The sequence below is a fragment of the Mesocricetus auratus genome, unplaced genomic scaffold, assembly GCF_017639785.1.
Source record: "Mesocricetus auratus isolate SY011 unplaced genomic scaffold, BCM_Maur_2.0 Super-Scaffold_100014, whole genome shotgun sequence".
NCBI lineage: Eukaryota > Metazoa > Chordata > Mammalia > Rodentia > Cricetidae > Mesocricetus > Mesocricetus auratus.
The window spans coordinates 61,629,928-61,651,337 of NW_024429197.1; the positions used below are offsets into that span (position 1 = coordinate 61,629,928).

Consider the following 21,410-nt stretch of genomic DNA (forward strand, 5'->3'; position numbering starts at 1 on the left):
TACATTACAATCCATCATTGAAAGAAGTCTGGCCAAGAAACCTGAAAATTGATCTGAATCAGAGGTCCTGGAGAATTACTGCTTTCTGGCTTGCATAGCATGGGTTGCTCATCTATCTTGCTTTCTTACATGCCCAGGACCACTGGTTCATAGGTGGCACTATTCACAATATCTGGGTCTTCCCATATCACTCACCAAATAAGAAAATACTCCCAGAGGCTTGCCCATAGATCCATCCATGGAAACATTTTCTTAATTGTGGTTCCTTCTCTCAGATAACTCTCTAACTTGTGTCAAGTTGACAATGAATGAGCAAGGACACTGAGAAACTCACAATGTTTCTTATGCCTTACAAATAGAAAAGTATTCAGAACTAGTACTCTAATAGAAATTTAATTCCATTTCTATATATTCCATATTTAATGTTTATTGGTATTTATTTACAGCGTTAGTTTATTGAATCAGGGAGTAAGTGGCCAAGCATTTGAAATAAAAATTACAATAATTGTAGTTAGTGTTTTCAAGAGCACAGACACACTCTGTGCATATTACTGGCTTAGCTCATTAATCTTCCCAGCAAACCCCATGAAATGCAGCTACTTCGCAGTACAGTGCAAGTCTAGTATTGCAGCTTGTCCAATTTTCACACGAGGAAATGAAAGCCAGAAGACATTAAGTGATTTATACAGGATCACTTAGCGAGTAAGTGTAGATTTGAATTGAACCCCCAGAATGCCATCAACATGTGTAAGATGGGACCTGGGCCACCTATTTATTTTAATGTTCTGTTGTTCTCTTTGGACAGGTTACTTTGCTTCCTCTGGTTAAATCTTCAGTAGTTGTATAATCTTGCCAGGCTAATAACAGAGTATAGTGATAGATGAAATCGTTTTTAAAATGTTTATTGTCTTTCTTTCTGTCTGGCAGCCTTACCCAAGCCTCCAGGGACTCCAGTAGTGACTGAGAGCACAGCTACAAGTATCACGCTGACATGGGACTCTGGCAACCCTGAGCCTGTCTCCTACTACATCATTCAACATAAGCCTAAAAATTCTGAAGAATCATACAAGGAAATTGATGGGATAGCAACCACACGCTACAGTGTTGCTGGACTAAGTCCCTACTCAGATTATGAATTTAGAGTTGTTGCTGTCAATAACATTGGTCGAGGTCCACCAAGTGAACCTGTATTAACACAGACCTCCGAGCAAGCACCATCCAGTGCCCCACGGGATGTCCAGGCACGCATGTTGAGCTCAACCACCATTTTGGTACAGTGGAAGGAACCTGAGGAGCCAAACGGACAGATCCAAGGATATAGAGTTTATTATACAATGGACCCCACACAGCATGTCAACAACTGGATGAAACACAATGTAGCTGATAGCCAAATCACTACTATTGGCAATTTAGTACCCCAAAAAACATACTCTGTCAAAGTCCTGGCTTTTACCTCAATTGGAGATGGGCCTCTTTCAAGTGACATACAAGTCATCACTCAGACAGGAGGTAAGTCTAAAACAGAGCAAGCAGTTTGTGGGGAAGAATAAAAAAAGAAAGAAAGGAAGGAAGGATGGAAGGAAGAAAGAAAGAAAGGAAGAAAGAAAGAAAGAAAGAAAGAAAGAAAGAAAGAAAGAAAGAAAGGAGGAAAGAAAGAAAGAGCAAAGATAATGTGAAGCTAAGGGGTTAAGAATCAAGACTTCACATTGTACTTTTAAGTTTGCTTTAATCTATGAAAATTTGGGCAGTATTCCATTTTTTTCTGAGAATCTAAACAAGGACTACTCTATTAGACACACTATCTATAAAATATAGAGAAAACATTGTTAATACTGATGAAGGATTAATACGTTTTCTCTGGTTTCATTGATACAGCGCACTCATGGCTTACTTTTATGACTGGTGTGGGCTTTATGAGTTTTCTAGCCAAGGTGTTTACTGCCTGCCTTTGTGATCTTAGGTCTCAAGCATACTTACAGTAGAGTTTTGTTTTACTTTTCTACTATTGCTTGGTTCTTTTGAGCTTGTTTACAAATTATTTTCTTGCTATACTGTATGAAAACTAAACGATAAAGGTATATATTTTACCACAATTATACTAAATCTGTATCCCTTCATTATTATTTGATGTTTGCAATTGTTCTGTATTTATTCATTCACTATATTAATATTAAGGTATCTCATTGAAGGCCTATGAATGTTCTTCTACTTTTTCTTGACACTCTTTTCCTTTATTTCCTTTTTTAATTTAAATTAGAAATACATTTCTTTTACATGTCAATCCCAGTTCCCTCTCCCTCTACTTCTTCCCTGCCCCCCCACCGACCACTCTGTCCCATCCCATTTCTGCTCCCCAGGGAGGGTGAGGCCTTCCATGGTGGATCTTCAAACTCTGTCATATCATTTGGAGCAGATGTGTCTAGGCTGAGAGAGTATCTCTCTACGTGGTTTGGGCTCCCAAAGTTCATTTGTATACTAGAGATAAATACTGATCCACTGCCAGAGGCCCCATAAATTAACCAGACCTCCAAATTGATATCCTTATTCAGGAAGTCTAGAACAGTCCTATGCTGGTTTCCCAGCTATCAGTATTGGGTCCATGAGCAACCCCTTGTTCAGGTCAGCTGTTTCTTTCGGTTTTTCCAGCCTAGTCTTGACTCCTTTGCTTATCCCTCTTCCCTCTCTGCAACTGGAGTCCACAGTTCAGCTCAGTGTTTAGCTGTGGGTGTTTGTTTCTGCTTCTATCAGATACTGGATGAAGACTCTAGGATTGCATATAAGGTAGTCATCAATCTCATTATGGAGAAGGGCATTTAAGGTAGCCTCTCAATTATTGCTTAGTTGGGGGTCAACCTTGTAGATCTCTGGACATTTCCCTAGTGCCAGATTTCTCTTTAAACCTATAATGTCTCCCTCTATTATGGTATCTCTTTTCTTGCTCTCCTCTATTCTTCTCCAACTTAATCTTCCTGCTCTCTCTGTCCTCCTCCCTGCTCCTCTTCTCCCCTTCTCTTGCTTCTAACTCCCTCTCCCCTTCCCCCATGCTCCCATTAGCTCAGGAGATCTTGTTCCTTTCTCCTTCTCTGGGGGGACCATGTATGTCTGTCTCTGTTAGGGTCCTCCTTGTTTCCTAGCTTCTCTGGTGGTGTGGATTGTAGGCTGGTAATCCTTTGCTCTATGTCTAAAACCCATATATGAGTGAGTATATATCAAGTTTGTCTTTTTGTGACTGGGTTACCTCACTCAGGATGGTTTCTTCTAGTTCCATCCATTTGCCTGAGAATTTCAAGATTCCATTATTTTTTTCTGTTTAGTAGTACTCCATTGTATAATTGTAACAAATTTTCTCCATCCATTCTTCAGTTGAGGGGCATATAGGTTGCTTCAAGGTTCTGGCTATTACAAATAATGCTGCTATGAAAATGTTTGAACAGATGTCCTTATTGTATGAATGTGCATGACAGTCTTTTCTTAAAAGTCTCAACTGTTTAAGATAATATTTTACGACTCCTGCAACTCCAAAACCAGTAAAAATGGCAAGAAAGTGAATGGGGCTTACATTCCACTTTAAGCTTTTCTCATATGTTGACTATAATGTTATAATTGCATCATCAAAATCTAATTCTTAAGCTACAACTAAGCTTGGTGAATTTGGGTGAGTTTATTTTTGTGTCACCTTTTTGGTACTGTGACAAAACACCTGAAATAAGTTAATGGAAGTAATAATGGATTTGATCTCACAACTTCCTAAGTTTTAACCTGCAGTCAGCTGGCTCTGTAGCTTCAGCATCCAGATAGCAAACATGCTCTATAACATGAAGAAGGGATAGAGTCAAACAGCAGACAGAAGAGGAATAGGCTTCCAATTTCCCCTTCTTTCCACTAGCACCCTCTCCTTATTAGTATGCTAAATTCCAGATTGCAAAGTCCCAAAGATTAGTACCCAAACTTTAGCCCATGCACCCGGGAGGCAGAAGTGAGCAGATCTCTGATTTTGAGGCTACCCTGGTCCACATAGTGAGTTCCAGGATAGCATGGTCTACACTGAGAAACCGTTTCTTGAAACAAACAAACAAAATTAGCCACAATGCTCTGCCTCTCTGAATTCAGTTTTCTCATCTGTTACAGTAACTGTAATATTTGTTGTGGTTCTCTTATTTTTTTGGTGCTGCAGCAACAAAGGACCATAGACTTGGCAGTTTAAACAACAGGAATATATTGCCTCACAGGTCTAGGACCTAGAAGACTGGAATTAAGGCATTACAGTATTGCTTTCTATAAGCACTAGAGGAAAAAGTGTGTTCTATATTTGTTTCATTTCCATGGTTTGTAGAAACATGCAGTTCCTAATTTATCTCTACACTGTGTTGTTTCAAAAAGCAAGTATGTGTTCAAATCTGAACATTGGTCATAAGGATTGGGTCAACCTTAAAAACTCGATCCTAACTAACTTGGTACATCCTCATAATGCTCTGCAGAACTGAGCTCTAAGACCTCGTTTGCAATTTCTGAGGAAATAAATGCCAACTCCCTCTACAATGTAGATTAGGTAATGGGGAAACCTATTAGTAACATATAATAATAGCAGCTAGTCCATGCTAGTCCATGTGCTATATATGTCTCATGGATATTGATTCTAATGATCTAATTACAGGATTAGACTTGGCAGCAAGTAAACTATGGGACAAATAAATGAAACAGGTTTAGGTTTTGAATTATAAGGTTACTTACATGTAACTGAAATCAAAGGACCCTGGAGATTTCTAACCACCATCATCTTTAAAATAAAGAATTTCCTAATGTGATGGTTTAGTGTTTTTGTATCTACTAGGTATTTAGTAGGTATATAAAGCTGAAGAACATTTAATTTACTATTATTATGTAAAATTAGAGAATTAGATTTAATTTCAATTCTGAAATGTTTCAAGTGTTTTGAATGAAGTTAAAAAACAAACATTTTTCTGAACACCATCATTATGCTCAGTAACTGGATTTGTCTAAATTTTATAACCACAAATTTAAGCCTAGCAGGCGCAATGTTTTAATTTATTTTCAGAAGACAAAGGATTTAACGATCCAAGACACAAGATTTTTTTTCGGCAACCAAATTGAGTCAAAATATGCAAATCCCCAAGACTCACAAATATTTTTATATTCAGAATATTGAATTACAGAAACATATCCTTCTATCCCAACTTAGTGAAAAATTTAAAAGTGATTCTTAAATAGAGTATTTTTTGATTACCAGTGAACGTGAGCATAGTGACATGGATGTTGTCTGTGAAAGAACAGTTGAGTTAATTTAATCCAATAATTTTTGCTTTTGTAAGGTCTGATTTAATTCAGTATCAAAATTTAGAAAGTGAATATGAATATATGAAGGTACATTTTGTGGCTTTTAGCTTTTATTCTCTTTCTCTCTCTCTGTTTTACATAAACAAATGTCCTATATCCTTCCATAAACTGTAGCTTGAATTCTCATGGAAACAGGAAAGGCAGAGTACCTAAAGCCTGCTAGGCTCAATAGGTTAATACAACCTCCTACCTTCCACATGGTACAGTGACTGGATGTGTCCTGTAGATTTCATTAATAAAGGCAGTTGGGTGTAAGTGGCAGCTCTCAAATGCAGGGATATCAGTTCTGAGGAATTTAATACTGAGCCCTCTCCTTTTCCTTAATGATGAGCTCATTCCTAGAATCAGGGCTACACAAGAGTATGTCACCATCATCAAACATTCCTTTAGATCGGTTATATAAAATCTAAGAAAATCAGAGTTTACATTGTGATTTTTGTTTTTCGAAAGGCTAAAAAGCCATGCTGTCCACAATATTTTAAGTGTGTTTTAATTTTATAGACAGAACAAAGTGTACTTTGACATCTTATGTGTCTGACATGTGCTCATTTCATTTATTGTGAATACCCTATCACCAGCATTCCTCATCTTTTTAAAATTGGATACGAAGATGAATAAATAAATAAAACAGTCCTGAAGAACAAAGTGAATTTAAGAGAGACATCACCGCTTTGCATTTTATCTGTGATAAATGACATCCTGATGGATAGAAATTGTAGATTTGTGTAATGTGTTCTTAGTAGTGAAGAAAGTCAAAACATGATACCTATTTCATATTCAATCAAAAGAATAATTCTTCTTGGCTGTGAATATTGGTACAGTGAACTATAATAATCTTTGGATATAAAGCATACTTTTGCTAAAATTATTGTTTTCGAGAAATATGGGCCACTCCCCCTCATTTCCCATAGCTCTATTTTCTGATGTAATATTCATTTGAAATTAGTTTACCTCGAAGACATAAAAATGGATGGATGTTGGCAAGGAAGACATTTATACTGTGATACACACCCCTTCCATTTCTCTTAAAGCATCCAGGAAGAAAAGAATATACTCCATAGTTCTCTGGAATTGATTATTGCAATGTGCTATGTTTGCTAGAAGAAACACAGTACTGCTAAAGAAGTCTTGGGAACTACATTTTTAAGGCATTAAAATAAATGTTGCTTGAAATTCATGCTAATGGGACATGGTAAACCTTAAATTCTGGTTTGTGTCATTTCTGAGCATTCTTTAGAAAGGTTTTTCGACATCATTTAGAACAGTCTTTGGACAAGTCTGCAGACTCCTTTAGTGTAGACAGGCCTTGAATTCAGTCTACTGTTGAGGACCAGCATGGATTCCAGATGCCTCCCATACCAAATGCTGATATTAGAAGTGTATATTCCCTTGCCACCTTATTTCTAGTATTTTAAAGATGAAAAATCTACTGCAACTTCTAAAATCAGAAGCATGCTAAAATATAAATGACAGCATTGAGAATTACTGGTCTATAGGGTTCTAGAGCATTCTAAAACATTTCATTAATTTACATCAAAAGGCCAATACAAGCAAATTAGAAAAAGACTATGCTCGGTTCCTCGGGCAGCATCAGGTAAACAGGCCGGCTTCCCGGCCTGTGCTCCAGTGCCTGCAGATCGCCTGGGACCTGCACAGAGCTCCCAATCCCGGCGGGAGCCAACCACCCCAGACTCCAGATCTTCTCTCCCACCAACGAGACCAGGAAAGGAGAGGAGGCTGGGAGTCCAGGGAAGCAGCTGTTCCTCTGGCAGCATCAGGTAAACAGGCCGGCTTCCTGGCCTGTGCTCCAGTGCCTGCAGATCGCCTGGGAACTGCACAGAGCTCCCAATCCCGGCGGGAGCCAAGCACCCAGACCCCAACTCTTCTCTCCCACCAACGAGACCAGGAAACCAGAGGACCCAGGGAGACCAGGACCAGCATTCGGACAAGGAATAGAAGAACCACCAGATTATTGGACTTGCTAGCACCCACCAAAAGGGAACTCTGGTCCCCAGACCAGTAAGGGGCTCTTTCTGCACCCACTAGAAGAAGAGATGGGAAAGAGACAATACAAAAACACAGTCAGCAACCGAAAAACAAATATGACACCGCCAGATTCTAGAGACTCCACACCAGCAAGACCCCAACATTCCAATGCAGACGAAGCAGAAGAGAACGACCTTAAAAGCACTTTCATGAAAATGATAGAGGCCCTAAAAGAGGATATTGGAAAATCCCTCAAAGAAAGGGAAGAAAAAACAAACCAAAAAATGCAAGAAATGGAAGAAAAAACAAACCTAAAAATGCAAGAATTGGAAGAAAAAACAAACCAAAAAAGGCAGGAAATGGAAGAAGAAATGAAGCAAAAAATGCAAGAAATGGAAGAAAAAACAAAGCAAAAAATGCAAGAATTGGAAGAAGAATCATACCAAAAAAGGCAGGAAATGGAAGAAGAAACAAAGCAAAAAATGCAAGAAATGGTAGAAAAAACAAAGCAAAAAATGAAAAAAATGGAAGAAGAAACAAACCAAAAAAGGCAGGAAATGGAAGAAGAAACAAAGCACAAAATGCGAGAAATGGAACAAAAAGCAAACCAAAAAATGCAAGAAATGGAAGAAAGAACAAACCAAAAAATTCATAAAAGGCAACAAACGGAAGAACAGATAAACAGAAAATTGCAAGAAGCAATGCAAACACTGCAAGGGTGGAAAACTGAAATAGAGTCATTAAAAAAACACAATCTGAAGGAAGGCAGAAAATAGAAAAGCTGGACAAACAGTCAGGCACTACCAATACAAGCATTACCAACAGAATAGAAGAGATGGAAGAGAGAATCTCAAGTGTTGAAGATACGCTAGGAGAAATGGATTTATCAACCAAAGAAAACCTTAAATCCAACAAATCCTTAACACAAAACATCCAGGAAATATGGGACACCATGAAAAGACCAAACCTAAGAATAATAGGTATAGAAGAAGGAGAAGAAATCCACCTCAAAGGGGCAGAAGGCATATTTGACAAAATCATAGAAGAAAACTTCCCCAACCTTAAGAAAGGCATGCCAATGAAGGTACAAGAAGCCTACAGAACACCAAATAGAGTGGACCACAAAAAAATTCCCCTCGCCACATAATAATCAAGACCCCAAACATACAGAATAAAGAAAGAATATTAAGAGCAGCTAAGGAAAAAGGTCAAGTAACATATAAAGGCAGACCTATCAGAATTACACCTGATTTCTCCATGGAAACTCTGAAAGCCAGAAGGTCCTGGATAGATATTCTACCTACACTAAGAGACCATGGATGCCAGCCCAGACTACTATACCCGGCAAAGCTCTCAATCACTATAGACGGAGAAAACAAGATATTCCATGACAAAACTAGATTCAACCAATATGTGTCCACTAACCCAGCCCTACAGAAAATTTTGGAAGGAAAACTCCAACCCAAGGAAGCTAACTACAACCAGAAAAACATAAGCATTAGAGAATCCCTCTCTACCAACAGCCAAAAGAACAAAGGGGTGAAATTCCACACATAATTCCACCAACAACAACCATCGCAAATCGAAGAAGGATGAGCAATCATTGGTCATTAATATCCTTCAATGTTAATGGCCTTAACTCACCCATAAAAAGACACAGACTGGCAGATTGGATTCGAAGACAGAACCCTTCCTTCTGCTGCATACAAGAAACACACCTCACCCTTAAAGACAGACATTACCTGAGAGTTAAAGGTTGGGAAAAAAATTTTCAATCAAATGGACCCAAGAAACAAGCAGGGGTAGCAATCCTAATATCTAACAAATTAGACTTTAAAATAAAATCAATCAAAAGAGATGAAGGAGGTCATTACATACTCATCACAGGTGAAACCCACCAAGATGAAGTGTCTATCCTGAACATCTATGCCCCAAATACAAAGGCATCCACATTCGTTAAAGAAACATTATTAGAACTTAAATCTCATCTAAAGCCCCACACAGTTATAGTGGGAGATTTCAACACACCACTCTCACCACTAGACAGGAATTCCAGACAGAAACTCAACAAAGAAGCAAAAGGTCTAATAGAAGTAATGACCCAACTGGGATTAACAGATATCTATAGAACATTTCATCCACATAAAAAAGAATATACCTTCTTCTCACCACCACATGGAACCTTCTCAAAAATCGACCACATACTTGGCAACATATCAAACCTCAGCAGCTACAAAAAAATTGGAATAACTCCATGCATCTTATCAGACCACCATGCCTTAAAATTAGAATTCAACAACAACACAAATTGCAGAAAACCTACAAACTCATGGAAATTGAATAATGCTCAATTGCACCATCCCTGGGTCAAAGAGGAAATAAAAAAAGAAATTAAAGACTTCCTCGAAATCATTGAGAATGAAGACACAACATACCAAAACCTATGGGATACTATGAAAGCAGTGCTACGGGGGAAGTTCATAGCGCTAAGTGCTCACATGAAGAAACAGGAGAACAGTTATACCAGAGAATTAACATCACAGCTGAAAGCTCTAGAACACAAAGAAGCACACTCCCCCAGGAGGAGTAGACGCCAGGAAATAATCAAATTGAGGGCTGAAATCAATAAAGTAGAAACCAGGAAAACAATACAAAGAATCAATGCAACGAAGAGTTGGTTCCCTGAGAAAATCAGCAAGATAGATAAACCTTTGTCCAAACTTACCAAACAGCAGAGAGTGAACACGCAAATTAACAAAATTAGAAATGAAAAGGGGGACATAACAACAGACTTTGAGGAAATCCAGAGAATCATTAGGTCATACTTTGAAAACCTGTACTCCACAAAATTCGAAAATTTAAAGGAAATGGATGACTTCCTGGACAGATATCAATTGCCAAAATTAAATCAAGAACAGATAAGCAATTTAAATAGACCTATAACCCCTATAGAAATAGAAGCTGTCATCAAAAGTCTCCCAACCAAAAAAAGCCCAGGTCCAGATGGCCTCACTGCAGACTTCTACCAGAAATTCAAAGAAGAGCTTATACCAGTTCTTCTCAAAGTGTTCCACACAATAGAAGCAAAAGGGTCTTTGCCAAACTCTTTCTATGAGGCTTCAATAACCTTGATCCCCAAGCCACACAAAGATACAACTAAGAAAGAGAACTTCAGACCAATATCCCTCATGAACATTGATGCAAAAATACTCAATAAAATACTGGCAAATCGGATCCAAGAACACATCAAAACAATCATTCACCACGATCAAGTAGGTTTCATCCCAGGGATGCAGGGATGGTTCAACATACGAAAATCCATCAACGTAATCCACCATATAAACAAGCTGAAAAACAAAAATCACATGATCATCTCACTAGATGCTGAAAAAGCCTTTGACAAAATCCAACACCCCTTCATGATAAAGGTCTTGGAGAGATCTGGGATAACAGGGACATACTTAAACATAATAAAAGCCATATACAGTAAACCAACAGCCAACATCAAACTAAATGGACAGAAACTCAACGCAATTCCTCTAAAATCAGGAACAAAACAAGGCTGTCCACTCTCTCCATACCTTTTCAACATGGTACTTGAAGTTCTAGCTATAGCCATACGACAACAAAGGGGGATCAAGGGGATACAAATTGGGAAGGAAGAAGTCAAACTTTCACTGTTTGCAGACGATATGATAGTTTACATCAATGACCCAAAGAACTCTACCAGGGAACTCTTACAGCTGATTAACACCTTCAGCAAAGTGGCAGGCTACAAGATCAACTCAAGAAAGTCAGTAGCCCTACTATATACAGATGATAAAAGGGCTGAAAGAGAAATCAGAGAAACATCACCCTTTACAATTGCCACAAACAACATAAAATACCTTGGGGTAACGCTAACCAAACAAGTGAAAGACCTGTATCGTAAGAACTTTGAATCTTTAAAGAAAGAAATTAAAGAAGCCCTCAGAAAATGGAAAGATCTCCCATGCTCTTGGATAGGTAGGATCAATGTAGTAAAAATGGCAATCCTGCCAAAAGCAATCTACAGATTCAATGCAATCCCCATTAAAATCCCAGCACAATTCTTCACAGACCTTGAAAGAACAATAATCAATTTTGTATGGAAAAACAAAAGACCCAGGATAGCCAAAACAACCCTGTTCAACAAGGCAACGTCTGGAGGCATCACCATCCCTGACCTCAAGCTCTATTATAGAGCTATAGTCCTGAAAACAGCTTGGTATTGGCGCAAAAATAGACAGGTAGACCAATGGAATCGAATTGAAAATCCGGGTATTAACCCACACACGTACAAACATCTGATCTTTGACAAAGAAGCTAAAAATATACAATGGAATAAAGAAAGCATCTTCAATAAATGGTGCTGGCATAATTGGAGACTGGCATGTAGAAGAATGCAGATCGATCCATGTTTATCGCCATGCACAAAACTTAAGTCCAAATGGATCAAAGACCTCAACATAAATCCAGGCACACTGAACCTCTTAGAAGAGAAAGTGGGTGGTACCCTTGAACGAATTGGTACAGGAGACAGCTTCCTGAACATAACACCAGTAGCACAGACAGTGAGATCAACAATTAATAAATGGGACCTACTGAAACTGAGAAGCTTCTGTAAAGCAAAGGACACAGTCAGCAAGACAAAAAGGCAGCCCACAGAATGGGAAAAAATATTCACTATTCCCACATCTGACAGAGGGTTGATCTCCAAAATTTGCAAAGAACTCAAGAAGCAAGTCTCCAAAACACCAAAGGACCCTATTAAAAAGTGGGCTGCAGAACTAAATAGAGAGTTTTCAATAGAGGAGTCTAAAATGGCTGAGAGGCACTTGAGAAAGTGCTCAACATCCTTAGCCATCCGGGAAATGCAAATCAAAACAACTCTCAGATACCATCTCACTCCTGTCAGAATGGCTAAAATCAAAAACACCAATGACAATTTATGCTGGAGAGGATGTGGTGAAAGGGGGACACTCCTCCATTGCTGGTGGGAGTGCCAACTGGTTCAGCCACTTTGGAAATCAGTATGGAGATTCCTCAGAAAAATGGGAATAAACCTACCACAAGACCCAGCAACTCCATTCTTAGGCATATATCCAAAAGATGCCCATTCATACAACAAAGATGTCTGTTCCACTATGTTCATAGCAGCTTTATTGTAATTGCCAGAACTTGGAAGCAACCTAGATGTCCCTCACCCGAAGAGTGGATAGAGAAAATATGGTACATCTACACAATGGAGTACTATTCAACAGAAAAAAATAATGGAATCATGAGATTCGCAGGCAAATGGATGACACTAGAAGAAACCATCCTGAGTGAGGTAACCCAGTCACAAAAAGAGAAACATGGCATGTACTCTCTCATATATGGATTTTAGACATAGATCTGGGGAGTGCCAGCCTACAATCCTATGGCCAGAGAGTCTGGGAAACAGAAACTTTATTTAGTGGCTGATCGAAGAAGAGGCAGACTCCCTTGGTTAAGTACTGAGCTGAACTCAAGAAAGCCAGTAACAGAGAGGGAGGACTGATGATCAAAGGGATTAAGACTGGGCTGGTTTAACCCCCAGAAACAGCTGACCAGACAAAGGTTAACTCTTGAATCCCAGGCATCAGCCTGGGAAGCCAGCATGGGACTGATCAAGACCCCCTGAATGTGGGTGTCAGTGAGGAGGCCTAGGGAATCTATTGAGCCTTGGGCAGCAGATCAGTACCCATCCCAAGTATACACACGGACTTTGGACTCCCATAGAACAATGTGAGGTGCACTCTCACCCCGAACTCTTGGGGAAGGGTCTAGGCCCTGCCCTATATGAAATGACAGACTATGCACACCCCCATGGAGGGCCTCACCCTCCCTGGGGAAATGAGGGGATAACGGGGGGGCTCGGGAGGGAGGGAGGGAATGGGAGAGGGACCTGGAACTGACTTGTGAAGCAACCTTGTTTCTTATCTAAATTTAAACTGGAAAATAAAATTTAAAACAACAAGAAAAGAAAAAGACTATGCTCAAAAATGTGAATTCACTGTAAAACCTTCTGTGAGTGGTTTTAGCAATGAAGAAAGAAGCAATAATAAATACAGCCATAATAAAATTTAACTTTTCATATTTTTATTTAATGACAATATATGGTTGTGGTACTCACAGATTGGGTAGTTTGCTTTGTATTTTGTCAGGTTTTACTATCAGATTCTGACTCTTGCTTTCATTATCATTTGCCAATATTCTCCATACATATGTTTGAAAATACGTGTCTCCTTAAAGTATTAGTAATCTTAGCAATAAAGGGGCTTCTATCACCTTTGGCAATATCTTATATTTATGAGGTACAGTGAGATGACATTTAGATTAGCACTGTAATATGGACTTTTCAGAGATAGCCACTAAATTTTACTCAAACACTGATCTCTTACCATGCATTGGCATTCCAGATGACATTGAAGGTTTTCTCTCATTTCTTAGTATTCCTTCATTTGTTTATGTTAAATGAAATCATGTAGTAGTATTTAAGTATTTGATATTCATCAGCGGGATTTTTATTATATTTTAGGATTGATAGCTATCATATTTATTTCTTTGTGGGCATTAAATTGTCAAGTAGAATACAACAAACCAAATATAAGATTATGTATAGTTTTGTTTATTTCTTAATCTATCATTTATTTACCTGTGCACATTATGTGTATATATCTGTTTATACAGTGAATCTCTGTGGTGTGTGCAAATGCACATACAAATGGAAACACACAAATTCACAGTTCAGTGGGGAACATCAGTTTTCAAATTCTTTTACTTTCCACCTTATTGCCGAGATGAACGGTCTCTCAACTTGGAGTTAGGCTGGTGACCAGCAAACTGCTCACAGTCCTGAGATTACAGTTATCCATGGCTATAGCCAGATTTTTACATGAGAACTGAGAATTTGAACTCAGGTCCAATCTTTACACAGCTAATGCTTTTACCTACTTTGCCATTGCCTAAGCCCTAAGTATAGTTTTAAAGAAATGTCTGTACTATACTTCCATTTCTTCTTTTCTTGGCTAATTCTTAGTTTGGATTGTGATTGATGTTGATGTATTTCTTTTTAAATGTATAGTGATTACATTTAAAGTTCTGCATGTGCATTTTATTTTTTCATGAGTTTTAGTATTGTAAAAATTTTCCCTATCCTTAATGTTCAGTTAATTAGTGCAGAGACTGTTACAACAGAGAAAAATACCTAAATAAAACAACATACAATGCTTATAAAATAAATCTAGTATATGAAGATTAAAGAATGTCAATAATGAAGTCTAACATGTCAAGACCAGGAGGAAAGCAATATATACATATATATGAGAAAATTTGTCTATAAATCTGTGTATGTCAATATATGTCTCTGTTTGTGTATTACAAAAACAGGGATATAATGTATAATAGGTCTTGTTCAGGCATAATATTTGGTGTGCAATATCAGTTGACAGGTGATAAAAGTAATCCTTGTCTCTGAGTCATCTGAAGAAACCAAGTATGTTAGTGTTGAGTCCCATTAAAATGTTTCCCTGTACATTTTTATAATGAGCATTAAGAAAATCTGTTTGGTAATTTAAGAATACAACTATTCATTTCTGAGCAGTTTTTGTTTCCCTAATGCATCTTCAATTCATGTTGATTGTTTCTAATTCAAAATCTGAATCCAAGGAAATGATACCCTTTGGTGCACCCTCATTTCCCAAGACATTTGATTCTTGGTATCCATAATGTATTTATCAGGATGGTAGAAGGGAAAGGTAGTATATGACTCTGATGTACACACTGAGTTGAACTTACTGAAGCATTTTCCCTCATGCATTGTTTTTCTAAATTCCATTATTTTTAGATCATCAACAATGGAAAGGATTTATATACATATATATATATATAATTAGCAATGTCTTTTGGATAAACACAGATACTTGGGTTTAACCTGGGCTTCTGTTCCACAAGGTAGCAACTTGCTGGTGCTTAATGAGACCCGATGTCCCTCTTCCATTACGTATGTACCTTCCTGTTAGCCTGAGGCTTCCCTGCAGTATTGTTACTCATGTAGGTATTCACTTCTTACCTGAGGCATTTAGGTCGCCACTGCAAGTTTCAAATTTGAGAAATGTGCTTTTTCTCCCCCCAAAACCACTTCAAAATGGGCATGTGCAAGAAAAGGAGGACAAACCTCTTGCTTGCTAAATGACAAGACTTTCCATTAAGTCATCTAGCCAACACTTGCATTGTCCAAAAGTTACAAAAGTAAAGGAACCTGTCTCCTAAGCAATAAGAGCTCTTTAGAGAACTAAACAGAATTAAACCAGTGGAAGCTTTGTCACTAAACAAGAATGAAACATTGAGACCAACCAAGAATACAGGAAAGATTAAAAAGCCAAAACCAAGCAGTGTAAGTAAGCAAAAGTTAGTTAGGTTTCTAAGATGGTTTCAACAGTGTCAACTTACTAGCCTTGGGTAAGGAGCAAACCCCTACCTAGTGACTACACCTGAGCCACTGTGGGATTTTCTCTGCTCATTCTTTTTTTTTTCTTTCTTTTTATTTAACTTTTTTTCATTTTACATACCAACCCCAGTTCCCCCTCCCTCTCCTTCTCCCCCACCCATCTCCCCCTCCATATCAAGGCTGAGCAGGGTACCCACCATAGGAAATAGGGTCGAAAAAGTCCGTTCATGCACCCTGGATAAGTCCTGGTCCCACTGCCATCCCTCTCCTCCCACTCCCTACATATCTGAACTAGGTTCCCGTTTGACTGGAGTCACACATTAACACAGACTTTGTTATTTCACAGATTTGTGGGGAATAAGGTGAAGAAATAATCAATGCAAGTATAGAAGAATTAGTAGCTATCACCTATTCTTGTGTGTGTACTGTGTGTCACACCAAGAAACCCTTTCATCATCTGGATACTGGAATCCAGTCACAATTATCCCACCTGCCCAGTGACTCTTTGCAACCACTGTAGAATGAGTCGTGCTTTTGACTTTTACCTCTTAGATAATGCATTTGCCATTTGACAGTTACCATATGCTTTTATTTCTCTTGGAGTCCCTTGTCTTGCCTAGTGATCTTTCGTGATCCTCTGGCTTGGTCTTTCTAGCTGAATGGTGATGTGTGGTCACTCACTGGGCAGGTGCTGGGAAAGAATGTTAACCTGTTTGGAAAGCAGTTCCCAGAGGCATCAGATTAATGAGAATCTCAAGATGCAGGCATGTGCTTTGGGATAGGGGAATGGGAAGAGGGGGGACAGACAAGGAATGTTAGTGGCCCTGGGTATAAGTACAAACATGAGTGACACACCCTTTCACAGCATGCACAGACACTTAGGCAAAGCCCTGTACTGATAGCTAGGACTCCTAGAAATAGAACTTAAATCCCTTTAAGACAAAGGGTGAGGTTTTCTCGTTCTGTAACCAAGTAGCATAAAGATAGCTGTAAAAGAAAAACAATATATTCCATATCTCCAAAGATCTTGTTTCCTGTGAAAATCATATCTCAAGCATTATTTGTAAGTTCTATCATATATCATGCAGTTATTTCGTGTGCGTTTGAGAATGTGTATTCTTAAGTTGCCAGAAAAATGCTTTGGAAGTTCCGTTCCCTCTGCTGTGCCCTACCTTTATTCTTATTTTTGTTGTTATTGTTAGATTTTATAAATTATACTTCAATGTTCATGTGGGTATTGGAAAATATAGAAAGATTCAATCACACCATTTTGTGACATTCCCTTATATCGAGGGAAATTGTTAAATTACTGAACCAGTAGCAAGGCATGTGCACCAACAGTCAGAGCAGAAAATGTCGAAAGCAGCCCACCAGTAGGGCCCTGACCACCTCAGTCTTGTGCATAATGGCTTGAACGTAGCTGATGGGGTTATGTGTTATGTGGTTGTAAGGAAGTCTGAGTTGTTAAACTTTATCGAGTATAGTATTTTAAGCTGCTAAGGTTTTGATTATTTATTATATCTCATGTGTGACTCTTTCAAATTATCAGTTAGACAGACTGAATGACTGACATGAGATAATCATAGTTGACTTCTGTTACCATAATTTGTTGGTAAGTACATCTTAGAATCTCACTTGTTTGTGTGCATCTTACAACTAATCCACTAGGGATGATATTATGCTTGTGTTCAGTCTAAATATTAGACTCTAATGCTTTGGATAACTTAATCTAGGAGTTATAAGTAATTATTTGTATTTAATAAAGCTTTGTTTTACCTTTTTTCTTCTTAACTATTTTTAAAATGTAACTAGCTAATATTTTATAGGGCTATTATTTCCTGGAGACAATGTTAAGCAGCTAAGGTAGAATTTTGTAAACAAAAAATGTCTTAGTTAGGGTTTCATTGCTGTGAGGAGACCATGGAAACTCCTATAAAGGAAAACATTTTGTTGGGTCTGGCTTACAATTCAGAGTCTTAGTCCATTGTCATCATGGCAGGAAAGATGGTACTGGCGAAGGATCTTGGGAGTTCTACATCCAAATGGGTTAGGCATCAGAAAGAGACAGAGACACTTGGCCTAGCTTTGAGACTTCAAAGCTACCCCAATCACACACTTCCTCCAACAAGGCCACACCTAACCCAACAAGGTCATATATCCCATTCCTTCCAAATAATGCCACCCCCTATGAGATTATAGCGGCCTTTTCACCAAAACCACCGCTATTGGAAATAATACTGATTGTTATATGAAGCCTAGAGATTCTTTAAAATAATTTTTACTCAGTTATAAATATTGACAAATTTTATTTAACTAGTACTTCTAAGTTTTAGTTTCTCTTATGTATACTTTAAAATATTTCCTCTAAGTTTTTTGAGTTTTTAATTGCATCATTTCCCCTTCCCTTTCTTCCCTGCAAACCTTTACATACCTCCTCTTTTCTCTGTCAAATTCATCGCCTCTTTGTTATTATGTGTAGCTCTCTCTCTCTCTCTCTCTCTCTCTCTCTCTCTCTCTCTCTCTCTCTCTCTCTCTCTGTGTGTGTGTGTGTGTATGTGTGTGTGTGTATGTACTCCTAAATATATAAATGAAACATGATTAATCTGTAGAATGTTATCACTATGTATATGACTAATTTCAAGGCTGACCACTTGGCATTGGAAAATCAATTGGTGTGCTCTTCCTTGGGGAAGGCTGTTTTTCCTTTTTCTGCCATTCTCGCTTAGTTGCTGGCAGTTGTTTGTGTAGAGTTGAGGCCTCCTGAGCTTTGCCTCTCCCACATTAACATGTTTATCATTAACATTGGTATCCTCCAATGTTCAGGTTGTGTTTAGGTGGCCATATTGGTGGAACTTCATGGGTATAGCTTTTGCCATTTCTAGGAAACAAAAATCTCATAACAAATTCCCCATTCATATGGTTCTTAAAATCTTTCTGTTCCTTCTTCCCCCAATGATTCATGAGCCTTAAGTGAAGGAGTTTGCTGTAGATGAATCAGTTGGGACTGTGTTCCGCTACTGCTTTGCAATGGATTCTGGGTTTTTGTAATGGTCTCCATCTGTTGCAAAGAGTGGGTTCCTTGATGTGGAAAGAGAACTTCACTTATTTCAAGGTATTAGAACAAATACATAGAATGTAATCAGGGATGATATGTGTATATGATATGAATAATATCAAATTTTACAAAGTTATTTAAGGTCCATAATTTTACTATATTTACATTTGATTTCTGAGATATATACATAATAAGCCTATTAATTCTATTTCATAATGTGTGCATATTAAACTATTCAAGGATTGAGAAAATATTCAGCATGCTATGCTTATCCTCTTGAGAAGTTTAAATGAGCTTTCTACAAGGAGGCCTTCTCTCAGGTTGTAAGGGCCTCTTTCTTTATTATGGGTAACATGTACTTAACAGGAAGTGTCTGAACAATGGTGGTGATGTTAAACTCAATACTTTCCCTCCCTGTTTTTAGTACCAGGACAGCCACTAAACTTCAAAGCAGAACCTGAATCTGAAACGAGTATTTTGCTGTCTTGGACACCGCCACGTTCTGATACCATTGCCAGCTATGAACTGGTCTACAGAGATGGGGAGCAGGGAGAAGAGGTAAGACTTACGAATCTTCTCTTCTTTCAGGAAAATGTTTACTCATGAGAAGAGAAATTTCACCAAAAACCCAAATGGGTATTTGGAGACTTTGTGGATGAGGGCCATAGAAACTATTGTTCCAAGTGAAATATTTTTGATTTAGCCCTCCCTATGGGTTTCATACTATATAAGCATCAAGTCATAGGGAAATGAAAAATCTATGACGTGGAGGGACACTTTCATTTTTCTTCTGCAATAGCTCATAGTATGTATTTAGACTGTTATGTAAACACATTACTGATTGAGAGCTGTATGCTTCAAAAAGTTATTAAGGAAATGGATTTGTTCAGACTGGTTCGAGAGAAAGATGCTCAAAACCAGTGTTTACTGTCATGCTAAACATTATGTGAAATGAATATGACTATAAATAAAATTTAAATATATTATACAGTTAAATAATAGATCGTTAATAGTGTCGAAATCACAAGAGAAATGAAACTCGATATCCACACTTACCATTAACAGAGATCTAAGACGCTTTAAGAGACTCTCAAATTTCCCTCTAAGAATTCACCAGTCTTCCAATTGTCTGCTTTGTTTACATTTTCTTTCAAGTTGTCCCAGAACAGCTCACTTAGCTCTGAGCTTTTCCAACCCAAATTTCTAAATGTTTCTAAACATCCTCCTCCTTCCCCCCCCAAAAGAAACCTAACAAATCCTCAGCTACATCCCAGTAATACCACACTCTCAGAACCAATTTCTGTATTCATTAAGTTTGGAGGTAGAGGTTTATTTGGGGTGCATATCTTGACATCACTGAGAAGAGTCGGGCCTGACACCCGAGCATGAAGGCGGGAACTGAAGAAGAAATCATTGATGAATGCTGCTCACTGGCGTGTGCTCCATGCTTGCTCGTCTTGCTTTCTCCTACAGCCCAGAATCCCATGCCAGGCATGCCTATGGTGGGCTGGGTCCTCCCACATCAATACGCAATATAGAAAATGTCCCAGAGACTTGTCTACTGGCCAGTATGGTGGAGACATTTCCTCAACAGCAATTTCCTTTTCCCAGGTGACACTAGCAGGTTTCAAGATAACAAAAAAACAAAAACAAAAACAAACCTAACTGACACAGATAACAAAACCAATATAAATTAAGTAGTGGAAAGCCATCATGTTTGCTCACAGTACAACTTCAAATCCTAAGTTATTGTTCCTGAGGAAAATACAGTAAGTCAATATTAAGTCATTTTATGTCCTCATCACCACTAAATGAAAATTCATTTGTTCTTTTATTCTTTCATTCATATGATGAGTTGAGTTGTATGATGGTCTCTTGGGACTAGTGAGGGCACTAGCTTCCCATGTACTACTGTGCTTTATAATTGTTTAGCTGACAGAATTCTGTTTTCTTATTGGGGTGTCTGAAGTTTCTAAGTGCCCTTATATTTAAGAGTCAGAACACTCTACAAAGGTTTTCTCCACAATTATATTTAGTTGCCTTTGTCTGAATTCATTTATATGAATATCAAGCAGTAGATGATCAGGGAAAAAAGTTGTTGGTTTTTTTTTTTTTTTGGTTTTTCGAGACAGGGTTTCTCTGTAGCTTTGGAGGCTGTCCTGGAACTCACTTTGTAGACCAGGCTGGCCTCGAACTCACAAAGATCCGCCTGCCTTTGCCTCCCGAGTGCTGGGATTAAAGGCGTGCGCCACCAACGCCCGGCCAGGGAAAAAAGTTTTAAGATTGTTATAACTTCAATTATATATGTTTATGTTTTAATGTTTACTCTGGGCTGATGAACTACCTGAGTTTGATTATACATAGGCACATAGACTTTCACTACAATGTAAAGGCAGGTTTGAAACCCAGCTCTGATAAACAAAAGTTTAGTTTGAAAGCCCCTTATAATAGTAATGGATATAGAGAAGTTCTTAACTGTTTTCCAGCTGTAGACTATATGACCACGAAAATGTCCTCAACTTA

At 38.2% G+C, this 21,410-nt stretch overlaps 1 protein-coding gene across 50 annotated transcripts in view; it reads left to right on the plus strand.

Annotated features, from left to right (window-relative positions):
- The window catches only part of Ptprd (protein tyrosine phosphatase receptor type D), a 2,190,171-nt gene that overhangs the window by 2,007,401 nt on the left and 161,360 nt on the right, over positions 1 to 21,410 (plus strand). For all 50 annotated transcript variants that reach the window (XM_040757239.1, XM_040757256.1, XM_040757242.1 and 47 more), the window contains 2 exons: positions 928 to 1,509; positions 19,312 to 19,445. In XM_040757239.1, coding sequence (XP_040613173.1) covers positions 928 to 1,509; positions 19,312 to 19,445 — 716 coding nt within the window. The remainder of the gene's footprint in view (positions 1 to 927; positions 1,510 to 19,311; positions 19,446 to 21,410) is intronic.